Source organism: Pelmatolapia mariae, linkage group LG7 (assembly GCF_036321145.2).
Source record: "Pelmatolapia mariae isolate MD_Pm_ZW linkage group LG7, Pm_UMD_F_2, whole genome shotgun sequence".
NCBI classification, from domain to species: domain Eukaryota; kingdom Metazoa; phylum Chordata; class Actinopteri; order Cichliformes; family Cichlidae; genus Pelmatolapia; species Pelmatolapia mariae.
The window spans coordinates 42463098-42479873 of record NC_086233.1 but is presented as its reverse complement, the minus strand read 5'-3'; the positions used below and the strand labels follow the sequence as shown (position 1 = coordinate 42479873).

Below are 16776 nucleotides of genomic sequence, written 5' to 3'. Positions count from 1 at the left end.
AGCATATTAGAGAATACATATAAACATAATCTAATTTATTTTCCAACAATATTAAGCCTTCGTGGCAGATGGCCGCCCCACGCTGAGCCTGGTTCTGCTGGAGGTTTCTTCCTGTTAATAGGGAGTTTTTCCTTCCCACTGTTCACAGTGCTCACAGGGTGTCATATGATTGTTGTGGTTTTCTCTGTATTACTGTAGCGTCTTTACCTTACAAACTTAAGGCTTTGGCGTGTAGTTCTGATTTTACACTATATAAATAAAATTGAATTGCTTGGTAAATAGTGCAGTAGACCAGGACTCTAAGACCAGACAAGCCAACCTGAGCACTGCCTGGATTGACTAAAAGAAAGCTTACGACTCACTACCCCACACATGGATCCTGGAGTGCTTGGCACTGTAAAAGGCTAATAGTGTGCCGATAACATTCATCAGGAACTTGCTGGGACTGTGGGAGACCAACTCCAAGGCAATCACATAAGTTACTATGAAGTGCAGAATACACCAAGGTGATGCACTGTCCCTACTGTTCTGCACAGGCCTCAACCCCTGAAGCTAGCTCGTCACTAAAAGTGGATATGGATATAGATTCAGAAGTGGAAGGACCATCAGACACTTTCTGTATATGGATGACATCAAGCTGCATTCCAGGGAGACAAACTCACTGATCTATATCACCAGCTTCTACAGTAAGGACATCAGAATCTAATTTGGACTGAATAAGTGTAGACAAATTGTTGCAAAGGGAGGGAAGGTAATGCGGAATGAATGCATGCCAGAAGGGTGTATATCAGATATACAGGACAGCTACAAGTACCTGAGTATCCCACAGGCCAACAGGAATTATAATGAAGATGCATGAAGGTCAGCCACAGCCACATACAGTGGCTTGCAAAAGTATTCGGCCCCCTTGAACCTTTCCACATTTTGTCACATTACAGCCACAAACATGAATCAATTTTATTGGAATTCCACGTGAAAGACCAATACAAAGTGGTGTACACGTGAGAAGTGGAACAAAAATCATACATGATTCCAAACATTTTTTACAAATAAATAACTGAAAAGTGGGGTGTGCGTAATTATTCAGCCCCCTGAGTCAATACTTTGTAGAACCACCTTTTTCTGCAATTACAGCTGCCAGTCTTTTAGGGTAGGTCTCTACCAGCTTTGCACATCTAGAGACTGAAATCCTTGCCCATTCTTTGCAAAACAGCTCCAGCTCAGTCAGATTAGATGGACAGCGTTTGTGAACAGCAGTTTTCAGATCTTGCCACAGATTCTCGATTGGATTTAGATCTGGATTTTGACTGGGCCATTCTAACACATGGATATGTTTTGTTTTAAACCATTCCATTGTTGCCCTGACTTTATGTTTAGGGTCGTTGTCCTGCTGGAAGGTGAACCTCCGCCCCAGTCCCAAGTCTTTGGCAGACTCCAAGAGGTTTTCTTCCAAGATTGCCCTGTATTTGGCTCCATCCATCTTCCCATCAACTCTGACCAGCTTCCCTGTCCCTGCTGAAGAGAAGCACCCCCAGAGCATGATGCTGCCACCACCATATTTGACAGTGAGGATGGTGTGTTCAGAGTGATGTGCAGTGTTAGTTTTCCGCCACACATAGCGTTTTGCATTTTGGCCAAAAAGTTCCATTTTGGTCTCATCTGACCAGAGCACCTTCTTCCACATGTTTGCTGTGTCCCCCACATGGCTTGTGGCAAACTGCAAACGGGACTTCTTATGGTTTTCTGTTAACAATGGCTTTCTTCTTGCCACTCTTCCATAAAGGCCAACTTTGTGCAGTGCACGACTAATAGTTGTCCTATGGACAGATTCCCCCACCTGAGCTGTAGATCTCTGCAGCTCGTCCAGAGTCACCATGGGCCTCTTGGCTGCATTTCTGATCAGCACTCTCCTTGTTCGGCCTGTGAGTTTAGGTGGACGGCCTTGTCTTGGTAGGTTTACAGTTGTGCCATACTCCTTCCATTTCTGAATGATCGCTTGAACAGTGCTCCGTGGGATGTCCAAGGCTTGGGAAATCTTTTTGTAGCCTAAGCCTGCTTTAAATTTCTCAATAACTTTATCCCTGACCTGTCTGGTGTGTTCTTTGGACTTCATGGTGTTGTTGCTCCTAACATTCTCTTAGACAACCTCTGAGGCCGTCACAGAGCAGCTGTATTTGTACTGACATTAGATTACACACAGGTGCACTCTATTTAGTCATTAGCACTCATCAGGCAATGTCTATGGGCAACTGACTGCACTCAGACCAAAGGGGGCTGAATAATTACACACACCCCACTTTGCAGTTATTTATTTGTAAAAAATGTTTGGAATCATGTATGATTTTCGTTCCACTTCTCACGTGTACACCACTTTGTTTTGGTCTTTCACGTGGAATTCCAATAAAATTGATTCATGTTTGTGGCTGTAATGTGACAAAATGTGGAAAGGTTCAAGGGGGCCGAATACTTTTGCAAGCCACTGTATCTCCAGAAGGTAAGTCGGTTGCTGGGAAGCCAGCTCAATGGTAGGAACAAGATCCAAACCATCTGTACAGCCCTACCAGTCATCAGATACTAGCTGGAATAATAAGCTGGCCACATGACGAGATGGATGCCACTGATGCCAAGATATGAAAGCTCCTGACAATGCACAGAACTCCAGCACCCTGAGGCTCTAAGAGCAACAGAAAGAGGGAATATGTGGTGAGTGTCAGAGTCACAATACAAGATGAAACGGAGCATCTACGAATACATCAGAAAGATGAGCTGCAGACAGACTGTGATAAGGAACAAGAGGAGGAACTCTTGTGGAAGCCTAGCCCTGCATGGGAATGTACGATCGACAGACAGAGGAAGTGGGTAACATCGAGAAATGCTACCGGTGGCTAATAATTTATATAAATGTAAATAAACTTAGCTCAAAAGTAAGGGGGGTTGCGCCCATGAAATATTTTCCAAATCTCAGCCAAACCATTTATTCTGCTATTGACTCTTTTGGTGTTTATTAGATTGGATGACTAAAGTCTGAAGCAACAAGACACATTGGTTTGTGGTTGACTGAATATGCAAAATGACTCTACTGGTAATCTTTTAATCTGAAATGTATTTATTTTTTTCCTGAAGTAGTCTTCCCTCTGTGGATCCTTAAATCCTGGTACCTCATACAACACAGTCACCTAGAATGCAATTTGCAGTTGTGGGACTGGTGGTAATCCAGATGTGCACAGAGAGCAACAGGTTCCCCTCGAACAGATTTGTCAGAAGAACATCCACCAAAACTTGCCCTGAAATACAAGACCAGACAGCCCCCACTCATCCAGGCCATCAAATATCAGCACAAGTTTATTTGCCAAAATCTGAAATTCTTGTTTTGTTTTGTGTGAGAAAATGACAAAGAAGCCCTGTCAGTTTATCATCTCACCATCGTTAAATTCAGCTCCTGAGGAGGAAGCTATAAGGAGTTGGATATCCTGGTTAACCCGCCCCTCTGCCCATGCAAGAGCAAACTTCTGCACAGAGAGTTTTTGCAATGCCTGCAATTAAATATGTCTTCACCATCACATTTGTTTATCTTATGTCATCACTCTCCTTGATGCAGCCTCAATATGCCCGTCCTCGTGTTCACTGTTAACTGTTTCACCAACTGCATGTGTGATGTACAGCTTGGTATACACTTTGTTAGAAATAGAGACCAGCTTTAACCTGATAGTCTTTTCTGTTTGGAGTCTACTTTAGCTGAGACTGGGTGAGAGGCACAGTACATTCTGGACAGATTTCCAGTTATGAGTCATCAATGAGTGGAAATTTTGACCTCTTGGTGGCAAAACTGCAAGAATCTCCTGTATCACCAGTGTATTTCCCTTGGGACTAACATTTTCCACCATCCAATTGGTTATTATCTATAACTGAATAATTACCATGGCATGAATTGAAGAAATACCCCAGTTAAGGTTTCATTAAAGGGCATTTACAGTTATAGGACTGTGCCTGAAAATCACAGAAACCATGAAGATTTATTCTTACAGAACACTGAGAAGGTATCTATATCAACTGACATGTTTCTCTATTTCATTTGGAAGAAACCATCACAAGATGGGTACACTGGTCCCTTTATGAAGAATGTGATTAGCAAGGATACTCAGGCAGCCTGTGCTGTTTTAAAGATGCTCAGTTGGTGCCAAGGAGCCCCGGAGTGCCAAGTCAATATCTCCAACACCACAACCCTGAACCACTGACACAAGGCAAGATAGATCCATACATCCATGAGGATGTGTGCCGAATTCTGACTCTACCATCCAGATCTCGCAACAGAAAGCAAGATTCATCAAATCAGAAATCCTCCTTCTGCCGTCCAATTTTGGTGAGCCCGTGCTAGAATGTAGCCTGTGTTTCCTGTTCTTAGCTGACAGGAGTGCCACACAGTGTGGTCTTCTGCTGCTGTAGCCCATCTGCTTCAAGGGAGGGTTTGACGTGTACCTCCAGAGATGCTCTACTGCATCCAGCACAAAACGTTATCGTAATAACTCTGCTTTAGGACACAGGCCTGCACGTGGGCCTGAAAATCACAACCAGTATTTTCTACACCATTCTCTTCACTGATTTTACGGACTTCTTTGCGATCTACTCTGACACCAGATTTCTTCACTTTTTAGTCACATTGTGACTTTTCATTATTCCATAATAGATCAACCAAATCTGAAAAGAATGAAAATTTAAATCTTTACCCAAAATAGAAATTTTAAAGTTTTCTCAAATGAATTATTGGAAAACAAATACTTAATGTCTATCACAAAGTAACAGAAGTATGTGGTGCAGTTTTGCTGTTCAAGCTTTAATACTGATGCCCAAAACTGTTGACAGAAAAAAAAATCGTGCTGAAGAGAGACAATATTTTGGTTTTACATTGAGACACTTAAAATGAGTATAAAATTGACTTTGAACAGAATGTTCAAAATTTATTTTTCAGTCCTATAAATCTCATATTCCACCACGGTTTTAACTGAAAATGATTTTTATTGGTTTTCAAGAAAACACAAAATTCTCCATTTGTATACCAATCAAAACTAATGCCAGGTAATCCTGTTTCATTCAGCACAATTCATGGCAAATGCAGTGACTGTTAAAATGTCCAAACGAAATAAAAACTTGATCATGTGGTACTGCCACTCAGCCTGCAGACTTCATTCTTTGACGACATGCACACCAGAATGTAGTCTAACGATTGGCTCTATGATGGATGACGGCCTACCGTTCAACATTTAACACCAAAACTTACAAACGTAATATTACAAAAACTAATTCCTCCCTGCCGGTCTCATCAGCATTACAAGGATTTCACAAAAGCTGCTTTGTAGTCGTGTTTCAGTTCCTCGTTCCTACTGTCCGGGCTGGTTTCAGACTCCTCTGAAGTTTTTTCTTTCGGCTCAGGATCGCTGCCTTTGTCCTGAGCTTCTGTGGGCTCTTTCTCACTGCTGGACTTCTCTGGCTCAGCTTCTTTTGTCTGTCCATCCACTGGTGGTGAAGGGATCAACTCTGGCTGGGTTTCAGACTGAGGATAAGAGAGCCAAAAGATGATTTACTTCTAATTAGTATTAGTATGATATTACTTCTGTTCACATGGAAGCAGGTTGCCTGGTAACAGAATATCCTAAAAGTCCAGAGTGTAAACAGATGTGCCTGTGATTTGGCAGATATTTCTGCCAAAACAAAACCCCAAATTTCCATTAAAAAAAAACACTGCGCTTGTCGTCATGTTGCTGAAGTTTTGTCACAAATAATTATCAGCAATGCAATATGGATGCAAAATATGGTTTCCCAATTAAAATGGAGAGTTGTAGTTCAAAAACTTTAAATACAATTTAGGGATGTAAACATTTACATGAAAAGAAATACAGAGCTACCTCCAAATCTGTCAAATCTTAAAGTCTAAAGTATTTAAAGTATTACAATTTGGATGCTTGGTATCTTCATCAAGCTGCAGTTTTAAACCAAACATGAATGACAAATCATTTGATTTCATGTCACTTAAAAATTATTTGAGTCATCCAAAGCATTGCCTGTTTTGTCATCTGAGATTCAGAAGAATAGCAAACTAACCAGTTTGAAAACTGAAACAAGATGCTTCTGATATGCAGCTGTATTGTATCTTAACACAGCTTACTACACTAGTCATCCACATCATAATAACCACTGACTACTGACGTGAATAACACTGAGCATCTCCTTCGAGTGCAAATTAGGGCTGGGACTCATTGGGTATTGGCACTGAAGTAATAACAGTAGCATACTAACTGCATCCCTCTGTGGCTCTAAGGTTGGTTTCAATACGTTTTTATGCTTAGACAGTGAAAAAAAGATGTAGGTTTTACAGGATGCGCACATAATAAATTAAAGGATTTAGCATAACATCCAGTTATAATTAAAAGTAAGTGTTCTTGGATCTACTACACCTTTGTTTTCTGCCTTTTTTTCTATATAGTCTAGCATGTATGACCCCTCACCTCACTGAAACCCAGACCACAATGCCTCCGGTTGCGTCCTGACAACTTCCCATCCATTCCCTGCTGGTACTGCAGCTCCAGCTGCTCATTGATCTTCTGATCTTCCTGACCTGCAGAGGAGACACCAGTCACAGCAGGCACAACCAGCCAGTACAGCTCTATCCAAGCATGGATAGACCTGTGTGGCGGATGTGTGGTAGCGAAGCCGATTTAATTGTTTTGGGCGTAAGGATGACACAGCATGTGTGAGAGGCGCAGGATGACAGTTTGCGAAAGCAGAGCAAATACCACATTTTCCAAAAACTAAATAACAAGCTTACCACTGCGGAAGTGAGATGTTGACTTGTGGTCACCAATGACAAGACGCCCAGTGTGTTCTTTCTGTAAAACAGCAACAGTCCCACTTTACCTTAACTGTCACAACTTCAGGCAGTGAAGCATGAAGTAACAGGGCCTATTTTTACTTTGCTTTGGTCTGTGAGTCTCCAATAAAATGAATCAAAACACAAACAAACCTTGCCCGCGCCCATCAGCCGTAAAAACTTTTGCTTTCTCTCATCGCTTCCCAAATCAGCAGAGGCCCACTGTGTACCCCCATCCTGCAAAGGCAAACACTCTCATCATGTGGATGTTCAAACAAGCGCATCAAGAGCCAGACTGAATCAAAAACATGATTCTGATATCATTACCTTTAAAAAAAAAAAGAAGAAAAAAAAAAGAGATTATTTTGAAACAGTCATAAATGTTTCTGATCAGCAGGGCTAGACTTCCCTTTTTCTGACCACACCTCAACTCACCTGTTTTTTTTTGTTTGTTCATTAATTATGAGTTAAGTTGTGCATTATCTGCAATCCTGCTTTCAGTCCTGTTTTCATTAGTTTAGTTTATTAACATGACGCCTGAAGCATTTTCCTGTTTGTTGCAATTTAAGCCACTTTTCAAGAAAAGATGCAAAGCATTTGATGGCTGAAGGTTGTTACTCATAGACAATAAACATGGCCTTATATCACTACAGCGTCATTATTTTGGGATTTTGCAGCTGTTATATAAAATGCTCTTGCTGCACCACTGAGGTTTCTGTGAACCTAAACTCATCTCTGTTCACTCAGACATTTCTGTAACACGCTTTGTACCAGTGAAAGGGGAAATTCTAATGTTTCATTCTTTTCATTTTATATTCTATTATCGTCTCGTCTTTTGCATGTTTCATTTTTTAAAATTTATTTTTTTGTAAGGGATTTAGTCTGTAAAACAGCGCAATATGAAACAAACAATGCATGTGTTATTTATCAATAATAGTAATTAAAATCAGGTTCAAATAGTGGTGATTTACACGTATCTCTATCGACAGCAATAAATGTGTCATAACTTTTTTTTTTTTAATATATATGCACAAAATGATAATTACCCAACACTTACACCACAGTGACTTTAATATCTAAATAAAATACATAAGTAAATATTATCTGCTTACATTCGGGCCAAAACAAAGCGAAAACATAGTAAATATTATATCGTAGTTCATGTAATATAGTTTTGAGTCATCCTAAAAAGGGGAATGAGTTCAATAAACTTTCCTATTCTAACAATCACGCTTTGAATCCCAACGTTAGCAAACCTGCTACAGCGACGCTAGCCGTTCCCTGGTGGTTCGTAGCTCTCGCCCAGGGCTAGTTTCGTTTTTAAGCGTTTTACTCACTTGACTGGGAGACGCCGATCGTTTTGTTCCATGCCTGTCCTCTGGAGAGCTCATTGTGAACGAAAACTTTAGAAAAATATCGACAAAATATCATGCCACCTAGCAAAAGCTAGCAGGCTATGTCAACAATCCTACTATCCCCACTTCCTGTGCAGTCTTCTTCGTTTATGTTGCTGCTGGTTGTGTCGACTCTGTGCCGCCACACTGCGGAGAGTTCTCCTCACAACAAAAACTCGTCATCAAATCTACATAGCGGTTATTTCATGCTCTCTCTCTCTCTCTCTCGCTCTCTCTCTGTGTGTGTGTGTGTTTAGATATAAACTTAGCACAAAAAGTGAGGCATTGTTGTAACAATGCTTCTTGACAATAAATCTTATACTCCTGGAAAGCCTGTTTATTCCCCCCTTAAATGGTGCTGCTATCACCTCTGTCAATTGTCATACACATTCACAACAGCCAGCCACTTCCTCCTCGTGTTGGTCACCAGCTTGGTCACACTGCTGTGGTGTGGCATCCCATTCTTCAACTAGCATTTGTCACAAGTCAGCCAATGTGCTTGGTCACTCTGGAATAAACAGCACACCCAAACTGCTCCCACGAGTGTTCAGTAGGGTTGAGGTCAGGACTGTAGGCAGGCTATTCCATCTTCTTCACTCCCAAACTCTGGAGGTAGCCTCTGGTAAACCCCGCTCTGTCGGGGCAAGTGTTGTCATCTTGGAGGATAGCATTTGGCCCAATACTGCAGAGACCATATCTCTGCAGTATTGGGCCAAATGATTGCCTCTGGTTGCAGAATCTAATCTCAATATCGCTGCATTGAGATTGCCTCCTGTGATGACAAGCTTAGTTTTTCAAGTGAGGGAGATGACGCCCTACACCATCACACTGCCTCCATCAAAAGTTGTTATGAGCCTTGACCTGTAGAAGACTTCCTGTGGTTCCTAAGTGCTCACAGATTGAGGAAACAGTCTTCTTGTCATGTCATTTTCTTGGGATGCCCACTTCATGGCCTGTTTCTGTCATCTCTCGTTACATGGAATTTGTCCTTTAATCTGGAGATGGTACTAGGGCTCACTCCCCCCCCCCCAGAAGTTGGCCTATGGCAAGGTTTTCAGGGGCACAACGCACCTACTCAACTCTGCTGCTCAACCCACAAATGCAGTGGAAATAAACAGGCTTTCCAACTGTATTTGGTTGTTTAATGCCAAGGAACATTGAAATAATAATAATAACAATAATAATAATAATAATAATTAAAAAAATCCGCTCAACATAAAGTTTTTGTTGTATTATAATTGTATTTTCTAATTACATTTGGACAAGCTGGACTTCCCTCTGAAGTCAGAAATTAAATAAACATTCAAAAACTGGAACAATTTTTTCTATTCATGAATGAAAGTAAATACCTGTATTTTGCGATCTTAACAATAAATAAAACCCCCAAAATGTTCTGCTATTTTTCGGCTTTTTGAAATTTCAAACTTTGAAATTTCATGGACTACAACAGCAATAGTTATATTTTAACATTAAACATATCGTTTTGATTAAAGAGCATACTATTGGATTAACTATCCACTAACATAAAAAAAAACTATTTTGGTAATTACCAATGCTGTTAATTTTAGGCCAGATATAAAATAAAGCTCACACTGAGTGGTTTCTAATATATTTATGTTTTTTATCCGATTAGTCATTTCCCTTGGAATCTCGTTAAACTAAAGCTTGAAAGATATTTTTATACCGTCACATATTTATATGTAGCTGTTTTCAAAGCCGCCTTTGTGGGGGCACGTTTGGTTTAAAATTAAGTTTAGGATGATCGACCTTCACTAAACCCGCCAAAAGGTGGCGCGAGAGTAAATATTATGAAGACCGAGCCCAGAGGCGCTCACACCTCTGACAGGACCTCACACTTCATTTTTGCGAAGGACAATTAACGAGGTATTAAACGGGAAACTCGTTCATGTAAATGGGCTTAAGACGTTGCATCCACCAATCTCATCCCCCTCATGTATTAATTTACATCAAATATTTTTTTCTTTAGGAAAATGAAGAATAGGCCGGATCCTGATTTACAGATCTCTTTTATTATTTAAAAAACAAAACAAAACAAAACAAAACAACTAAACAAAAAACAAACACACAAGAGAGAAGTATTAATATGCACAATTTGTTGTTCAAATTGATTTTATATATAATATATAAAATAATGTATACATTGATTTTGAAAATATTATATATACATATATATGTTCATGTTATTGCAAAACAGAGTAAAAAAACCTTTCATTGGTATTTATTTACTAAAATGTCCCCCATCCCATTTTTTGATCAATATATTTTTTAATCAATATAAAACAAGCAGCTTAGCCTAATCACTGCGTGAGTTTTAGTTCTGGGTGATTTCTGATACAAAAAAAGAAAAAAAATGTTTGCAAGGGGAATAAAATCACGGAGGAATCAAGGAAATCAAAACGCAATTTTATTCCTTTTTTAATCGCGCGGGTGATCGTGAGTTGGTGACCGGCAGCCTGGTGCGAGCATGCACACACGTGCGCTCAAAGGCTGCACACACACTGAGAGGAAAGGCTGGACACGGGTGACAAGAAAAGTCAGGGGAAAAAAGTACCTGTACAGGAGTGAACAAGAAAAATATAGAATGGTTTACGTTTCATCAAACATAAACAAAGAAAGTGACACAGGCGGACAGAGACGGATAAATAGCCGAGGGAGAGAGAGGAAAGGAGAGAGAGAGCCAGAGGGAGAGAGAGGAGGGGTTATCCAGCCTCTGCCTCTTCACCCGATAGTGCCCCGCACTCTCACTTAAGCCGCCACACAGCGCCGGCCGGGAAATAACCTGAAATACTTTTGATTAAAAAAATCCTCCGGGTGACCTCCGGTGTGACTCAGCGCAACTTCTGACGACGACGCCGAAGTGTCCCGGTGTACTTTCTGATCCTCGGCGGAGCGCAAACACGGAGTTACCAAAGTCCGCGACAGGCTCCAGCGATGGTGACTTTACGCACGGGATTTGGAAGCTGTTTGCACTGACTCCTGTTCTCGCCGCCGAAAACTCTGTCAGCGTCGCTCCCCCCGAAGAGTCGTCAAGTTTGCAAGAAGCACACAGCGCATGACGAACGACTGAATCCAGGTAAGACCCGTCCTGCCTCATCTGCGTGGAGGCGCCGGGACTGTCAGCCCGCGCCACCACCTGGGCTGCTTGTTTTGAAAAGTCCGTGCGCGCTCCGCTTATCTCTGCTCCACAACAAACCGCGATGACAGCCGCAGACCCGGGCTGCAGGACTGTGCTTAAACTCCACAGCAGGGCTGTGATTGGACCGCATCACCTGAAAAAGTAACTCCGGGCAATTCTTTTAGAAAAGTTTGGTGCTGTAGAGCTTATAGGGAAAAAGTTCCGTAGTCATTTTTCTTTGTCATAAATGACTCAGATTTAGATCCAGTCACAGAATTAGATTGAAATAGGTTTGTAATTAAGTGATAGTAAGCTTTGTCAGGAGCTCGCCGTCTGTTATAGTTGTTTTCACACTGTTTGTATTATGATAATACTGCAAATTATTAAACGTTTTGGTCGTTTTCACCTGTAATTATATTTATAACAGCCACGGTAAAACCGCATGCTTGTGAGGAGAGCCTCAAACTGAACATACATATTTAGATATTATATAAAATTAACAATAAAGAAAAACAATTCTTTAAAAAATACCAAAACACACATTTTCCAATATTTTTCAGCGCATTTCCACTTTCTTCCCTTAGTTTGTGTAATCCAGATTCAAGGTTATTTTCAGACATAAAGGATGCAATCGTGCAAGAAAAGCAGGCTAAACTTCACCCTCCACTACATCCCTGTCACGCACCATTAACAGAAATGGATTAGCGGTTCTGTAGCACCAGAAAATTGTTCTATAGGCTTAGAGCTCATTAAAAGACATTTAGAAAGAGGTCGAGAGTTCAAAAACTTTGCATAAAAGTTTTTAAGCTCATTATCTTGAGTGATAATTCTCAAGAGCCCCAAACTTGAATTTGAAAGCAGCATTTTCAGAACACTTCACAGAAATAAAGCCGCTCTTAAAGTCAGCCCATCGCTCAGGTCGGCTGGAGGATGCGGGCTGCTGCAGTTTCAGCACTTTCCTCTCCGGCCACAGCGGTGGCCCTCTCGTCTGTCAGCGCGAACGCGTCGGGTACTACTGCCGGACCTCTGTGGTCCTCGTGCGCGTTCACGGACTCGCCGCACATCCACAGTGTACAGTTCTGTCCGTGGCCGAGACTGTGGTGGTGCCCCTGCGTTTCCCCACTCGCTCTGGAATACAACCGATAGAAAAACAGACCACAGAGGCGAGAAACCCCGTCCTCAGGGCCTGAGCTGTTCCGGGGTCACGGAGACTGATCCTTGAAAAACCCGTGAGCCATAAATGAAAATAGACCCGCAGCACCAACACACAGATCCACCGAGACAATACAACCGGACAGGACAGCGTCCCGGGACGGCCCACGAGATAAGACGTTAGTCCGTAAGTCTCCTTCCACCCCCCTTCATCTTTTTCTTTACGTGGCTTTTTGCGTTTTTTCTTTTCGTACAGTGCATCTGAACTTTCTGGGAGAACACGAGTTTCAGTTTCACCTGACACTCGGACAGAGTGACGGCGCCGGTTATGTGTGAAGTTAATTGCGTGGGTGCGTGAACTTGAGCCACGCGGAGAGGGGCAAGTTTCTTTTTCAGAGCGGGGAGAGAGACCCGCTTCTCGGGCAGATCAGCGTGGGACCTTGTGTACCGTGTGAAATCTTTTGGCCCCGAGTTCACGGTGGGGATGTGACAGAGGGTACAGGAGGACAAGGCGCACGACAACGGCGGGCACCGACTGATAAAGTCACTTCAGGGTGTTCCCCGTATTTAGAGACACGCTACACCTCCGAGATAAGCCTCTGCTGGCCGGCAGATAAGGAGCTTTCAGAGAGAGAGAGAGAGAGAGAGAGAGAGAGAGAGAGAGAGATCACACGCGTGACAAAACGAGTTTAAAAACCACTGGAGAAGGAAGCCGAGTGTCCGGCTAACGGTTTTACTCATTCCTAAATATCTGAAACCACATTTTCATCGCTTGTTGTTACGGGAGTTGTAGTAATAACGCGCAATTTCCCACTATCTGCTGTAATTGTTAATTGTTTCACTCCTTCATCTTCTTTTTGTTTTTGTTTGCTCATCAAATCACTCCTCTATTCACGCTTAGAATCGCCCAGCTTGACAGATCCTCAGGTTGCCAGTTTGGGCCTGCCCACGCGCAATAATGACAATTTCCAACAGGTTGTTTAATTGTTTGGACTCTGGCAGAACTATTTATACCCCCCCCCCCCCCCCCCCCCAACACACACACACACACCGCCACCAGCCCTCCTCCTTAACTCTCTTGTAAGTGAGAGTGTCTGTCTGAAAAACAATCCGAGGAAGGGGGGGGGGGGGGTCCGCTGGAGTCGATCTCCTGTGGTATTTTGTTTTGAGCAGGTGCTGCGAGTTGAAGTTCCCTCATAAGGTAAAGTGGCATTAGAGGGTCCAAATGGCAGACTTATATATAGGCTGCCAATTCAGCACATTGTTCAAGACTGCATGGCTGCGCTTTCTCCGCTGTCTGACGGAAGACCTGCAGCTTTTCTTTTTTTTCCCTCCCCCTCTTCCTCTGTGGGAATCAGCCTTGACAACAGGCAGACAAGCGTGAACACAGCGGCCGGTCCACACAGTGACCGGCCGCTGAACAATGTGAAATGTGCAATGTCCATCGGATCTCGAGCAAGTGGGAAATAATCGTCACCTGCCTTATAAAATATATAAAAAAACAATTAGATTTAGTCTGTATAATATTTTTACAGATTTAAAATATAAAAGAAATGTGTTAATTCCGTCATTGTTTTTTCACAGCTATTTTTTAAAATTTAGTTCTATTTTAATTACATCACACCATAATTTGATGTGGACAGTCACATTTTCTGATTACATCTTCCTCTGTCATCACTTCATCGGCATGCTCCTTGTTTTAGCTGTGATTCAAAAATCATCACATGACATTTATTTCCAACTGAATCCTGAAATGTTTGAAAATTTCAGGTTTCACTTCTTTTTGTCTCACTGTGAAGCGTTGAAAAATGGGCTTACTTAGAAATCCAGCATTAATTTGATGTGCCACATATACGTCTTCTTCTTCTTCTTTTTAGGATGCTGGGAGGCCTTTTTCCTGTGGTGTGATTCAGAGAGACTCTTTAGTGGCAGACAGAGGGCACAGTCGGAGGGGCAAAAGATTAAGAGATCTTACAGCTGTTAGAAAAAAGAGGGACACGACTAGAGTCAGAATTTCGGCACCAATCAAACACTCGCTGCAGAAGAGACCCAATTTTGATTTTTAGAATCTACTATAAGTTAACTCTCTTTGGCATTACTGTTGTTTTAGCTGCATATTGAGCTTAACATCTATCTAACATCTGACCGCACTGTAGCAGATCTGAACGTTTCCATATGTTGTTTTTTTGGAGGATGTCAGTCACCTTCATCGGAGACCCGTCTCTTCACAATTTTAAGCCTGTGGCCAATCTGGAGAGTCCTAATTATTTGTTTTCGGGCTCTTTGAAAAAGACACCAGCCCCCAAATTGGACATGTGTTGTACAAACACAAATTAAACATTTAGCCGTAAGTATTTCTCCCTGAGTCCTAAGTGCATATTAGTCAGCCTATACTTATCTCTGGCCCAACGGCACACCCAAATTGCAGTGTTGCTGCTGAAAAAGAAAGGTTGGGGCCCCAGAGAATGAGCACTTGAAACATGCTGGCAGATGCCCATAAGTTTCCCAACCAAAGTGGAAGCTTAGGTGTGTTTGTGCGCACAGTGCATGTATGTGTATGCTTGTTTTGTGCACTTTCACATCTTTTGTGTTTTTTGCACTTGTCCAGAAAGAAATCAGACAAATGTGTGACTAATTGTTCTCATGCCTGTTTTCACTGATTACATTGTGTTTTTGCACATGAGCGTGCACCACGGCAGTGTGTGTGTTCTTGTGGCACAGTTAGGTGTGTATCCTATAAAAGGATTTTCGGTGTGTTTTATGGTGCGTCCTTGTCATGAATTTCTATATTTATAACAAGGCTTTCTGCCTGCACGCATGTATGTGCCTTCATTGCGAGTGTGTGAATGTGGGCCTGACTGGATGGACATCCTGCTCTATGGATTCGTCCCCATGTTTCCACCATGATATAACCTTGGAAACAGCTTCTTAATTTTTCCCCTGAGCAGAGAATAACGGGGTGCCATTTTCATTCTTCTCTCTCCTCTCTTTCGGTGGTCTCGGGGTAACCTTTTCTTTCTGCCGGTGAATCTCCAGCACCTGCTCCCAGCCTTCCAATTTTAAAAGCTCAAAATAAGAGCTTACCTGACACATACACTTCTTAATGACAATCTCCTCCATGCAAGGACACAAGACACACTCTCTCGTCCATGTCACATTTTTGCATACAGTATGTAGTCTTTGCTCGGCATTATGGCATCTTCTCAGATTCACTGCGTCTCTTATTTTGGGGTTTCTTGATGCACAGAGGAGCTCAAGCTTTCTCCATCTTCATCAGCTGTTTTCTGCCTGTTCTTTCTTTATGCATCGTGTGGCCAACCTTTGATGTCTGCAACATTAACATTAGCTCTTATATACATGCAAAGGATAGAGTAAGATTTCTAAATATGTGGTTTACACGAGCGCTTTGACAAATGGTTGTTGCACTGTTAACACGGACACAGACTAGGCCTTCTGCCTGAAGAGGAAAACTTCTAAAAGGTGGCTTCAACCCACCTTAAACCTCTTACTGTTTTTTTTTTTAAACAAAAGCTCTTTTTAATCATATGATATGAATTCGTAAAACAAAAAACATTTGTAATTTTTTTGGTTCATTTTGAGATTTGAATGACTTGGCAGTGGAAATGGCAGCATCGTTCTTGCTGCTCTCTTGCTTTTTCTTGTGTGGAAAAACTTACCATCACCGCTGACAAGAAACAGAGAGCTGCCTTTTCTCCACGCTGCAAAAAGTCATTTTTGGAAATGTAAGAACTAAATTATTGAGGCAACATAAATCACCAAGCAAATCCAGCCTATGGTATATACACATTAGAAGCAGTGCAGGATGGTATTTTACTTTAATGCTGAGACACTTTGTGCCCAGTTAAGGTATGTTTATGCATCCTTAAATGAAGCAGCTGTCATTCTGATTCCCCTGTGGAGACATATGTGTGAAAGAAAAAGTGGGATTTTATTTACTTTGCATTGTAGTCATGTTGCAAATTACAAATTAAATTGTAGCATCTGAAACAACCAACTAACATTTTTACATTTATGTGATGACTACGATGTTAGGTAGTGAAAAGTGACTTGATGATGTTCCCTTTTTCATTAGGACAAAAAAGGGAAGAAAAGCACATGAACTTAAATTTGTTTCCCAGAATTATGTTATTTATTTTGTGAAAAAAAAAATCAACACAATTACATTACAAATCAGTAAATGCAAAAACCCAAAGGAGCAGAAAAAACAAAAA

The 16776-nt window shown here is 41.6% G+C and overlaps 2 protein-coding genes across 8 annotated transcripts in view; one reads left to right on the top strand and one right to left on the bottom strand.

Annotated features, from left to right (window-relative positions):
- Nucleotides 1-4805: 4805 nt before the first annotated feature.
- Nucleotides 4806-8367, bottom strand: lg7h11orf58 (linkage group 7 C11orf58 homolog). The gene is made up of 5 exons (XM_063480962.1): nucleotides 8200-8367; nucleotides 7016-7099; nucleotides 6821-6881; nucleotides 6501-6610; nucleotides 4806-5548 (listed from the first exon to the last, which is right to left on the bottom strand). Exons 1-5 carry the CDS (start codon nucleotides 8251-8253, stop codon nucleotides 5324-5326), a joined length of 534 nt encoding a protein of 177 aa, XP_063337032.1. The 5' UTR covers nucleotides 8254-8367; the 3' UTR covers nucleotides 4806-5323.
- A 2124-nt stretch (nucleotides 8368-10491) lies between these two features.
- LOC134631138 (transcription factor SOX-6-like) overlaps nucleotides 10492-16776 on the top strand; it is a 107083-nt gene continuing 100798 nt past the window's right edge. For 4 of the 7 annotated variants that reach the window (XM_063479158.1, XM_063479159.1, XM_063479160.1 and 1 more), the window contains exon 1: nucleotides 10493-11350. The gene's annotated coding sequence lies outside the window, so the exon portion shown is untranslated. Of the gene's footprint in view, nucleotides 11351-12355; nucleotides 12732-16776 lie in introns of those variants that run through there. The other 3 variants (XM_063479162.1, XM_063479161.1, XM_063479157.1) reach the window with 2 other exon arrangements.

Coding starts and splice junctions, on each gene's coding strand:
- lg7h11orf58 (XM_063480962.1), bottom strand. CDS start 8,253: ATGAGCTCTCCAGAGGACAGGCATGGAACAAAACGATCGGCGTCTCCC. Junction 6,882..7,015: donor GGCTGATGGGCGCGGGCAAG/GTTTGTTTGTGT, acceptor GCTGTTTTACAG/AAAGAACACACTGGGCGTCT. Junction 5,549..6,500: donor GTGGTCTGGGTTTCAGTGAG/GTGAGGGGTCAT, acceptor TCTTATCCTCAG/TCTGAAACCCAGCCAGAGTT.